Source organism: Eschrichtius robustus, chromosome 21 (assembly GCF_028021215.1).
Source record: "Eschrichtius robustus isolate mEscRob2 chromosome 21, mEscRob2.pri, whole genome shotgun sequence".
In the NCBI taxonomy this organism is placed as follows: Eukaryota; Metazoa; Chordata; class Mammalia; order Artiodactyla; family Eschrichtiidae; genus Eschrichtius; species Eschrichtius robustus.
In genome coordinates, this window is record NC_090844.1 from 18,193,722 (window position 1) to 18,206,115 (window position 12,394).

The 12,394-nt window shown below is 36.1% G+C and overlaps 1 protein-coding gene across 3 annotated transcripts in view; it reads right to left on the minus strand.

The window, feature by feature from the left end:
- The window catches only part of ZDHHC2 (zinc finger DHHC-type palmitoyltransferase 2), a 67,349-nt gene continuing 54,955 nt past the window's right edge, over positions 1-12,394 (minus strand). For 2 of the 3 annotated variants that reach the window (XM_068532105.1, XM_068532103.1), the window contains 5 exons: positions 10,938-11,064; positions 10,221-10,313; positions 6,005-6,117; positions 4,121-4,195; positions 1-1,164 (listed from right to left, as the gene is read on the minus strand). In XM_068532105.1, coding sequence (XP_068388206.1) covers positions 4,155-4,195; positions 6,005-6,117; positions 10,221-10,313; positions 10,938-11,064 — 374 coding nt within the window. In that variant the 3' untranslated portion in view covers positions 1-1,164; positions 4,121-4,154. The remainder of the gene's footprint in view (positions 1,165-4,120; positions 4,196-6,004; positions 6,118-10,220; positions 10,314-10,937; positions 11,065-12,394) is intronic. The other variant, XM_068532104.1, reaches the window with a different exon arrangement.

The following is a 12,394-nucleotide window of genomic DNA, read 5'->3' on the forward strand; positions in this document are numbered from 1 at the left end:
TTAAAAAAGAATAAGACTTTTTAATAGTGCAGAGAAGGCACAAGAGCTTCTTAGTATATTTACTGAAGCCGAACATTTTGGCATCAACAAACACACCACTGTAGTTTATCTTAAACTCAGTTTCCCAACAGCACACCATTCAGTTCATGTTGGACTAAATTTCCAAAAGGATATGACTTTTGTTTGATGATTTGCATAATTTAATCTTAATAGGTATTTGAGGACCTATGTAGTTTAACTCTCATACTTCTGATGAGAGGAAAAAGAAATAATATAGATGTCAATGAAGGATTAATCCATTGGCCCATCAGGAATTCTTAACAAAAATTCAATATGTTTGCTATGTTCAATAGGAGAAATAACCTAAAAAGAGACTTTTAAAAGCTAAACCAGCAAAAGAATATCATAAACCAATCTTCATAATTGTTATTATGGACTTCCCCCATTTTCAGATAAGTAAAAGAGATGAAAAATATATTTCTAATGTAACAGAAATGTATTAATTCTGACAAAGATTTCCCAGCCAGTTGAGCTCAAGCTTCAGTGATTATACTTCTTTTCCAGCAGGGAACAAAGGCTAGAATTAAAGTCTGGCAAAAAAAAAATGGATGGTCATCTTCAACTGCAGGCCACTTGAAATTTGTAATGAGTTCATGGTTTTTACAGTTCACGCAGTCTAAGGCTAGAATCACGTCGGAGGGAGTAAACAAGTCTCGTCTGCTACCTCCACCTTCTCATAGGTAACAGGTTTTACGAATAAAGCTTATCATTATAATGTTACGTGAAATCTTTTAAATCTCAATATCTTAATAGTCTCAATTTTCTGAATCAGAAAATCAGAGGATCAGTGGGTTTTTTATGTGGTAAGTTGTGCTCCCCAAATATCTGGGTGAAAACAGGCCCATGAATTTATTCCAAGTTTTTATGATAGAAGATATTTTTGTCCTTGATTCAGAAACCATAACTACTTTTAATGTTTAAGAGGAATTTGTGTTAGTTGAAACAATCTGTATACTGGAGTAAAAATGTGTTATGTTTTAAGCAACAGCTCGGAGAGAAATGGTCAATTCACATTCTGCATATCCAGCCACAGGGGATGGGAACAGCTGGCTAGTGGTGCCTTCCTGCAGGAAGCCTCTTCCATCCATCGACAGCACTGATTACCTTGGGATGAAACAGAAAACGTGAAACTCTCGTGTTAACTATAAAAATACAAGCAAACAAAAAACGAACCAACTCATTCACTGTTGCAATAACATCCTTTGTTCAAAATTAAATGTTCTCTATACTAGAAGGCTCATCAGATGAGTTCTTGAATATAGACAGACCTTTACATCAATTCTCAAACTATAATACACACATACAAGAGAAGAGGATCTTGTTAAAATGCAGAAAATACAGATTCTGATTCAGTAAGTCTAGGGTAAGGTCCACAATTCTGCATTTCTGTTAAGCTCCAGGTGATGTCAATACTGCTGGTTCGGGGCCCCAATTTGAGCCACAGGGTTCTATGTTCTTAGTTCTGAATTTGTCTGAGGCCAACAGGAGTTCACAAGTGACAAGTGAGTTGTTAGGGGATTTAGGGAAATAATTCTGAAACACCATGTGCATAGAAGCACAGCATTTTAAAGTTTCTACTGTATAAGAGTGAAGGTTGGGCAGGCTAAGTTTAATCTATACTTTAGCACCATTATGGATTTAGGCACATTTTGACTGTGTGGAAACTATACTGAACCAAGAAATATTTTATAAAAAGGCCACAGGTCATTTACTAATGTAGTTGAAAAAGGAGAAGAGATATCATTTAGTAATATAATCAAATTAGGTGTATCAATATCAGATAATATTGTTCAGTATAAATGTGTATTGAATGAATTGCAAGTCTGAGGTATAAAGCAGGAAAAACTTTAAAAAACTATTTTGACTATCAGCTACCTTAGGAAAATTCAATTTTTTAAAGGAACTTTTCACTGGTATGTCAACAGAATGAAAAACATTACATCAGAAAACACTTTTTTTTTTCTTTTACATCAACGCACTTAATTCATGCTGCAATTGGGTTTTTATGACCACTACTGTCATATATTCAAATGTAATAAAATCAAGTTTCTGTGAGATATTAAACGTCAATGATGTTATTTTATCACCCATTTACCAACTGTTTATTTAGAACCTACTATGCGTCTGGCACTGCAAAGGGTTGAGAATAATGATGAACAAACACAACACTGATCTTGTCAAAATACTGGGAAATCTACCGGATTTACACACAAAGTTACGTTACTATGTAAGCTTATAAAATATTTAACACAGATAACCTCACAAACAATGGTAATTATAACTAATTCAACGTACTAAAAAAAATCCTGTGAAACTCTGTATGCTTTACAGAACTATGTTCTGTAAAATACTTTGCTTGTGGTATTAGCTAATGATTCCTATTTATATAATCAGTTATATTTTAAGAATTAGTTCCAGAAATTTACACTGTATTCGCTAATTAACCAAATGAAGAACATTAAATTTTCACTATCCTAACCACAGTTACAATCAATCTGATCTACTATACCATCATATAGAGTCATCTAAAACCAAAACACTGGCCAACTGGCACACAGAATCACATGGCTATTCATCAAAACCAAAACCAAATAAAATAAAAACCAGATATCCATGAACTACTTCGACACAATTTTGTTTTAGGTGCTGCTCTCTTGCTAGGTCACAGTTTTATAAGTAGAGAGTTACCTTGATAACTTCAATGTTCAATTCTTCATATATTTTTTTTAATTTTAAAAAATTTTATTGAAGTACAGTTGATTTACAATGTTGTATTAATTTCTGCTGTACGGCAAAGTGATTCAGTTATACATATATACATATATTCTTCTTCATATTCTTTTCCATTATGGTTTATCAAGGATATTGAATATAGTTCCCTGTGCTATACAGTAGGACCTTGTTGTTTATCTATCCTATATATAATAGTTTGCAACTGCTAATCCCAAACTCCCAATCCTTTCCTCTTCCACCCCCCTCCCCCTTGACAACCACAAGTCCAATTCTTCATATTGCTTATTGTAACAGTACACATAGTTGTTTGATTTGTTAAGATGTTTATGGCTCTGTTCCAAAGGGGCTCCTTATTGTAGCTTTTTATTGACTGCAGCCTTATAAATAGATTTCACTTTAAGGAAACTGATTTGGAACTATAGGTTTAAAAAAATTACGGGTTAAAGAAAATGACTTGGAACACCTAGTATTTTAAGGGTGACACATGCTCTAGGGTCCTACTGTGACCAAAAATAGGGGTAGCAGAGATTTGTGCTAACAAGATATAATTATCTTGTATTTAGACCCAGTGAGGTTCAACTAATGGGTGGTCAAGAGTAAGACCACTGGATATCCTGAGGGAAAGAAAAAAATAAAAATAAAAAATTGCATGATCCTATGAAATGACACTTGTCATATAAAGTTCAATATTTTAGGATCAATCTTTGCTATTTAATGCATTACTATAAAAATGAATTTTGTTCATCAACTTATAGTTTATCAAGTTAACCTAAGTACTAGCTAACATTCAAGCTAAATCCATGTCCAGAGGTCTCCAGCATGACTGATGCAATCCCAAGGGTCAGCTAAGACATCTTCTATTTCAGTCACTCAAAAGTAAATGTTGGGACTTCCCTGGTGGTGCGGTGGTTGAGAATCCGCCTGCCAATGCAGGGGACCTGGGTTCGAGCCCCGGTCTGGAAGGATCCCACATGCTGCGGAGCAACTAGGCCCGTGCGCCACAACTGCTGAGCCTGCACTCGAGAGCCCGCGAGTCACAACTACTGAGCCCGCGTGCCACAACTACCGTAGCCCGTGCCCCTGGAGCCCCTGCTCCACAATGGGGGGGCCACCACAGTGAGAAGCCCATGCACCGCAACAAAGAGTGGCCCCCTCTCGCTGCAACTGGAGAAAGTCCGTGCACAGAAACAAAGACCCAACGCAGCCAAAAATAAATAAATAAATTTATTTAAAAAAAAGTATATGTTTATGGAAACTATTTGCCCTAAGAGAGCTAGAGAACTGTTGAAAATATAAAACATAACAATAAAGGAAAAGCTTTTCTTACTTCCGTAAAGTATGAGTAAATTTTGTTAGAAGAGTTAATTCTCATTCTCCATGGTCAGTGCAGGATTGCTCATACCTTCAAGAAAGAACATTAAGTTAGCAATTTTTGTTGTTGCTTTTGAACAAATAGGCAGAGACTTGTTTATTCAGTCATGAATCCTGCCAGTTTTTCCAAAGGTGACCTGTATGTAGTATGGGTATTTAGAAGATGTTATATAGAACACACACACACACACATACAATACAGTCAGCCACAACCGGTGTCACAAAAAAAGCACTTTAAAAACAGTTAAATATATACACCTGAAGAACTAGGGGTGTGAATAAAATAATGTAAGAAACACTGAGTCTGGCACTTCTCACACTACCTTAAATCACTGTTTTCTAATTCTTCATCTACCTACCTCATTCTTGTCAAACTAAACTTTGAGCCCTTTCTCATCTCACCATTTTCATATTTCTCTTCTTTTACACCATCCTTTAAACTTTAAATAATTTCTCAATTCATCTATCACAGTAACAGAAAATTAATCTATGTCTCCAAATTAACAGCAGACAGAAACCAGAAAATCACTTCTACATTAATGTAGAACTATAAAGTGAAATATGAATCTCTTCTGAAAGAGAGTTCTTTGTCTTTCTACCCCCCAAATATACATCACTTCTTTGTCTCTAAGGAAACTGAGGGATTCAAAAGGCAAACAGGTGTCATCAATTTTGTTTAGGTAATACCTAGTCCCTCCCATAGACTGAAAAATGGAATGGAATGTTTGAAGGTGGAGAAACAGACCAAATTATGAATACTCAAATCATGGGGATCTTCAGAGGGCATACACATTCCTCAAGAACAAGACTCTTTAAAGAAAGAGAGAATGTGTCTGATTATTTATTAAATAATGACTTAAGAATTTTTACTCAGGACTATCTGTTTGTTTTTCACTAAATCCCAAAGAGATTTCAAATAAACCAGGAAACACTTTAAAGTGCAGTAAGCCACAGTCAGGCAAGCACTAGGAAAAGGTTTGAAGAAAAGACTAGAAATGAAGGAGAAACATTTGAAGACTTAAATAGGTCAATTTGGAGATTTTCTGGCTAATAGTGCCTTAATAGAGCATGCATGGTTTTGCACTCAGGAGACCACACATATAATATATACACATCCCTGCACATATGATCACATATGATCACATATTTTGTTTAATACTTAACAACCCTGAGAAATAAGTAGTATTTTAAAGATGAAGCTAAGTCTAAAGGAGGTTAAGTAACTTAACAAATACCACACACTGATTAGGTGCCCAAACTGGGATTTGATATCAGGTCTGTCTGCCTTCAAACACTTCCTTGTTTTTTGCCAAGAAACTATATTGACCCAAATAATCAAAAGATTAAAATCAACAATAACAAGAGAACTGTGAGTTGGATATGACGAAATAACAGGTAGCTAAAGTTATGGCAATTCTGCAATGGCTTTACTTCGACATTTTGAAATGGATAGAAACTTTTGAGTAAAAACTACATAATTTGAGAGCCCTTTCAGTAGATACTTTTCAACCTTTTGCCTGAGCTTACTGCACTTTTTCCAATTTTTAAATAAATTATATTTTGAGTTTATCATTTTATTTAATATGCGATAATAAAGATTTGGTTCTCTAAACTGGAAAAAAGCAATGTAAATCTATTTTTCACAAAATGATTTTCTACAGCTTCCAGACATTAATCAAAGCACTTCACAAGCAGTTCTTTGAAAACAGTTCTATATTTACAATGGTAGTCTGACTCCAAAACAAGAAAAATTCTACAGGTAATAAGAATGAAAAATTTTTACCACTTTCACCTTTTAAAAATAAAATATATCGGAATAGCCAAACAAGCATACTCTTACCAGCTTTACCTTTTCCCAGGTTTGTGCTGTTCTCCGTCCAAGATTGAGAATCAGTAAGAAGGTGGCTCTGGGACTCTCTCAATGGCTTTGCAGGAAATTGATGGTTTTCAGGACTGAATAACAATAATTATCATCATGATCATTAGGTTAACTCTTGATAGTATTAGGGTTAGCGTTTTGCAAAGGATGGAACTCAACCCACTTGTGGTGCAAGATAATTGTAGGAGTTACCCAAGAGAATTTGGGGAAAACAGGAACAAGGCATTAAATCACACTGACTCACAATGAAAAAAGTGTTCTCGCTTCAGTTCACTTTTCTTTCTTCTGATTACAATACAATGACAATCTCTGACTTTGGCAAATCTCCATTCTTAATATGGAGAATAGGCCACAGCCTAAGACTTTAGCAGGTAAGGGAATCTACTTAGAACTTAACAGTATTTTATTATTGATTTTATTTTTTTTTAAGTTATATTCTATGGCAAATTATACTAATTTCTCATTTATGACAGTGATATAAAGTTTGGTTTAAAAAAAATTTAAGTGGCAATTTAAATAAAAATATTAAAGAAAAATATTAATTTTACAAGTGGAAAAAATATGGAAAAAAATAAATGAAGATGATGGTAGAAAGATAAGTTTGAGAAAAACTGACCTATTTATTGTTTCTAAAGTGGCCTAAGTGGTCTCGAACAAAGAATTCTCTATCTTTCTCTATAAAACCTAAACAACAAATTTGAACATTATCTTGCAGTAATGTTGAAAACATCTGACATTATCAGGTCTTAAAAATCTGATGTTTAATTTGGTAAATAAAGAGTTTAAAAGAAAGACTTTAGGTTTTAAAATTTAAGTAGACATGTCACATATGACATATTAAATGGTATGAAAAAAATATACGTAAAATAACATTTCACTTAGATTAAAAAAATTATTGGCACAGAAACCATTAGTGTATTTTTTTACAACACACCGAAATAGAAATTATAATAATGTTCAAAAGAAAAACCCACTTAAAATTCTTCCAAGAGTAATTTCACATATTTTAGTTGACTATAACTATTATGTTTTTTAAAGGATATGCCTTTGCTCTTTAATAATCACCTTATATCTAAAATTTGAGACTATTTCAATTTTGTGCTGCTTTAACAACCCCTTATTAAAATTTTGGAAGGAAAATCTTAAAAAAGAAAAGCCTGTCTCCTATTCATGTGAAATATCTCTTTTACTCTAATTCTAAGTATTCCTCAGGAAAGGGACCTTAGACCAAGTAGAGCGAACTAAGTCCTGGTTTAAGGACTGCTTGGAGATCCACTACTGCTAACAGGAATCCAACAAATGGCAAGGATCCACTCATTCAACAACACTCACTGAGTACCTGTTACATCAGTGAGTAAAGTCTTTGATCTCATGGAAATTTTGTTGTAATTGAGGAAGAAGTATAATAAATATACAGTAAGTCAGGTGGTAAGAAGAGCTCTGACAACAGTAAAAGACAGTATAAAGGGAATGGAGGGGCAGCTTACTATTATCCAAGGGTTTCCAAAGGCGGCCTCTACTGTAAAGCTACACCTGGGCAGAAAGTGAAGCGAAGGCACAGACCATTCAGATATCCAGAGGAAGAACCTTTGGGAATAGGAACTGGCAAGTACAAAGCCACTAAATAAGGAACATGCTTGGTATATTTGAGAACCAGTAAGGTCTGTGTGTCTGAGGATTGCGAGTGTCGGGAAAGTGGTACGGGGTGACATCAAGAGGTATTGGGGAAGAGATTAGTCAGCGCAAGGTAAGGACATTCATTAGCTTTTATTCTGAGCAAGATGGAAAATCAGTGGAGGGTTCTGAGCAGGAGAGTGACACCATATGATTTACGCTTTAAGAGGATCACTCTGACATTTTAATGGAGAATAAACTGGAGGAGGGCAAACATGGGATCAGAAAGGTCAGTAACGAAGGTATTGAAATAATCCATGTGAGAAATGATGGCTTGGACCAGGAAAGCAGCCTTGGAGGTGGTAAGAAAGTATCCAGGTTATAGATATATTTGGAGGGGACATCTGACAGGATCTACATCTGTATATACAGGGTCCCTGAAAGAGAGGAATCTAGTATGACTCCCAAGTTTCTGGCCTGAGCATCTGGGAGAATGGAGGTCACTACTACTGATACATGAAAGCATGAAGAAGAATCGAGTTTTGGGTGGGGCGAGGGTATAGATGGCTTGGAATCAAGAGTTCTGCTTTGCACCTGTTCAGCTGGCAATGACTTTTAGATGTTCAGGTGGGACCACTGTGTAGACAATCAAATATACAACTCTGGAGTACACAGGGGAGACCAGCACTAGCCACAGAAAATTCATAGGGGCTAATCGGGGGAAATTACAGAATTTTGTAGAAGAGACTTTAGCTGTCAAAATCCAATCTCAACATTTAAAGGAAAGGGAAGAGAAGCCCGGAGAGGTTACTTGACCTCTTCTAGATCACCTAGCTGGGTAACAGTGCCAGAACTAGGATTTCTCCCAATGCCCACTGTATATTTAGTAGGAGAGATACTATCTCTAAAACCCAAATAGTCTTAAACTACAAAAACCTCTTAACAAGGATAAAAAACATTATTGAAAACTACTGTTAAATTTTATAAAAGCAGGAAAGCATTCTAAGTAACTTATTAAAACTAGATTTTTCTGCCCTGAGGTATAAAAAAAAAAAAATAGCATTTAGCGCTGTAGAATTTTTAAGCCAAAACTCACAGGGCAGGACCCAGTTTAAGACTCTGGTGCCTTTGAATGTCCCTGTGACACACATGAGAATGGCCTCCTCATTAACTGGTTGAGTCTGGACTGCACATAGCTCACTCTAGGGATGGAGGGGGCAAATAGGTTTCATTTCATGACAATTTAAGATGATTTTGGAATGGCTGCCAGAATCACCACCTTGAGATGGATGCTGGGGTCACATCAGGCTCCAGTGGACAAAGTGCTGTGATCAATAAGAAGCACGAACTAGATGGGGAGACTATAAGCATAGGTGCTATGAACATAGCATTCCAGCAACTAAGAAAACCTTTAAAATTTAACTAATGATATTATGGGTATGCTTTTACTATTGGCTTTCATTTAAAACATTAGAGGTATGGTCACATCAAAAAAAAAGTCTGTCTTGGGGCTTCCCTGGTGGCGCAGTGGTTGAGAGTCTGCCTGCCAATGCAGGGCACATGGGTTCGAGCCCTGGTCTGGGAAGATCCCACATGCCATGGAGCAACTAGGCCCGTGAGCCCCAACTACTGAGCCTGCGCGTCTGGAGCCTGTGCTCCCCAACAAGAGAGGCCGCGACAGTGAGAGGCCCATGCACCACGATGAAGAGTGGCCCCCGCTCGCCGCAACTAGAGAAAGCCCTCGCACAGAAACGAAGACCCAACACAGCCATAAATAAATAAATAAATAAAATTAAAAAAAAAAAAAGTCTGTCTTGAACATGTAAAAAAATGTTTCAACTTAACACTTCACGTAGAGCATTTTGAAACGTTTAGATAGTTTGCCTTTTGGCAGTTAGTAGCCAAGTCAGAATCCAATTTCAGGTCTTCCTCAAATGCCTGATAGACTGGAACCAAAAGAGACTTCAAGCAGTAGCCAAAGTCTCCAGACAACGGATTTCCAAGACTCCTTCCTTTCTCTCTCCACAGAAATGGCTCAGATCATGCTTAGAGGTCTTTAAAGAGTACCAAGAATATGGTGCCCATTGCTAATGGGACTGTCAAGCAGATGTCTGGGATTCCATTTCATCTCCAAAGGCCTGATCCAGGCAGGGACGTTTTTTGATCTCTTTTATATAACAGTTACGGCCCAGAAGAAAGGCCTGGAGGGTCAGAGGGAAAGTTTACCTTGTCTGCTCACCTAATCACTAGGGGGACTAATTTGGACTTACATTTTTTTCTTTTAAGCACCACATTTTAAAAAATCATAATTTATTTCAGTTAACAAAAATGTATAGAGAGTTAACACCTGTTTACTGACCACCCAGATTAATAACAGAATTTTATAATTATGACTGAAGCTCCCTAGGTACCCCTCCCCAGTCATACTTTCCTCTCACCCTCATTCCAGGTAGAAACTAGTGTAGTAAATTATCTTAAGTTCTTAAAATTCTTTTTCAAAGGAACATATGATCGAAGGATGCAAGAGGATAAAATATATTCTTTGAAAGTAATATGGACTCACTTTTTAGAAGATGAATTCAATCCTGCAGGAGTAGAGGGCTGTTCAGGGTCCTGGTTAACAAGGCAAGTTGGAAAGGAGCAGCCATCACCTAGACTAAAATTAAAATAAAAACTTACAATTATGCAGTAAAAAAGACGATCTCTGTGAGTACAACATAGTTATATTATGGACAAAACGTGTATATCACACATTGGCTTGAATGTGGTATGTTTATGGAGATGTGAGTCAACTGATTTCCACATTGATGTAATAGTGAGTCATAAAATAATACTGTAAAAAATAGGAGTTTTGGGCTTCCCTGGTGGTGCAGTGGTTGAGAATCTGCCTGCCAATGCAGGGGACATGGGTTCGAGCCCTGGTCTGGGAAGATCCCACATGCCGCGGAGCAGCTGGGCCCGTGAGCCACAGTTACTGAGCCTGCGCGTCTGGAGCCTGTGCTCCGCAACAAGAGAGGCCACGATAGTGAGAGGCCCATGCACCGCGATGAAGAGTGGCCCCTGCTTGCCACAACTAGAGAAAGCCCTCGCACAGAAACGAAGACCCAACACAGCCATAAATAAATAAATAAAAATTAAAAAAAAAAATTTTAAATCCCTGCCCTTAAAAAAAAAAAAAATTAAAAAAAAAAATAGGAGTTTTTATGCAGAATTACAGAGTTCTTTTGTTGGATTACTTCCACTTTCCGTCTAAACCCTGAAAATTTGCACAACAAAGTACCTTGAAAAAATGGGTAGCAACCAGTACCTCTTCTCATCACCAAAAACCTGTCGCATATTTTTACTGAAACCCAAGCTGAATCCATTCTTATCTGTTCCATGTCGAAATACTGGACTTCTAAATGCCTCTAGAAAAGATGGTAGAGGAATCACATGAGTAAACAGCACATCATCTAGCAACCCCTATAGTTAGAAATGACTGAATTAAATGAAGAAACTCTGAAAACCAATGGCTAGCCTCCTGCGACTGCTTATGTGCCTATCAACAGCCCTGCAATGAAGACTGTCTATTCTTTTAAAACAAACATAAAATATGATATTATTTTAGATTTTAAGTAACCCTTTTCTTCTTGCAGCAGCACATCTGCATTGTTGAAAATTAGAAAATGCAAACAAGCAAATAAATTAAAACTTTACATCTTCTAAATCTTTATTAAATGGATGGCTGGATGGATAGAGAAAATAATTACAAATGTCCATTTTTTTAACCAAAGTGTGACTACAGATACATTCTACAACCTTTTTTCAGTTAATAAATTCCATGTTCCAATTTCATTAAAATTTTATCTCATCCAATCATAATTTTTTTTCTAGCTGATCAAAAATGTACTTTAAAGCTCTTTGTCCAAACCAGGGTCCAACACAGAGCCATACGTCATAGCTGGTTATGCCCACTCTGCATTTGGAAGCTGAGGTTCAGAGAGACCGTGCGACTTGCTCAAAATATCACAAAAAATAAATGACAGAAGTGGAACTTGAACAAGGTCATCAAAGTTCTGTCTATTATGCTACATTTTCTTCTTAAATAATGCCGAGATGCAAAATCTAAAATGTTAGTTTTGGGGTGCAAATAAACATAGAAGTGTACTGATTTCTGCCCATAATTTAAAAAAGGAAAAACATAACTAGCAGAGTCATGGTACTATGAAAAATGTGATTTGCAAGATCCTTAACATTTATCAACCTAGGTTATATAGCTTTTTATAAAACATTTCAATAATTATAGGACCATACTGTCCAGAGGAAGCCCTTTCAGTGTTACAAGTTAAATCTAGACGTTTCTAGAAGTTAAAAGCTAGTAGAAAAATTTACGTTTGAAAAATAATTTAATTGCTCTACATATAATTTGAAATAAGGTACTCTGTTTAGAAATTATTATACCAATATTTTCACCCTAATAGTACTTGCTGGGATAAGATTTCACCTGAACACTAAAAATGAACATTCACTGACTATATACTACAATTAATCTTCACTGACTACTATAATAACGGAATCTCATAGCCAGTATCACACTGTTTTGATTACTATAGATTTGTTGCAAGTTTTATAAACAGGAGGAATTTAACAATTTTTTTTGGGTGGATACTGTTTTTGCTATTTGGGGCTCCTTGAAATTCCATATGAATTTGAAGATTAGCTTTTCCATTTATGCATGAAAGGCCATTGAAATTGTAA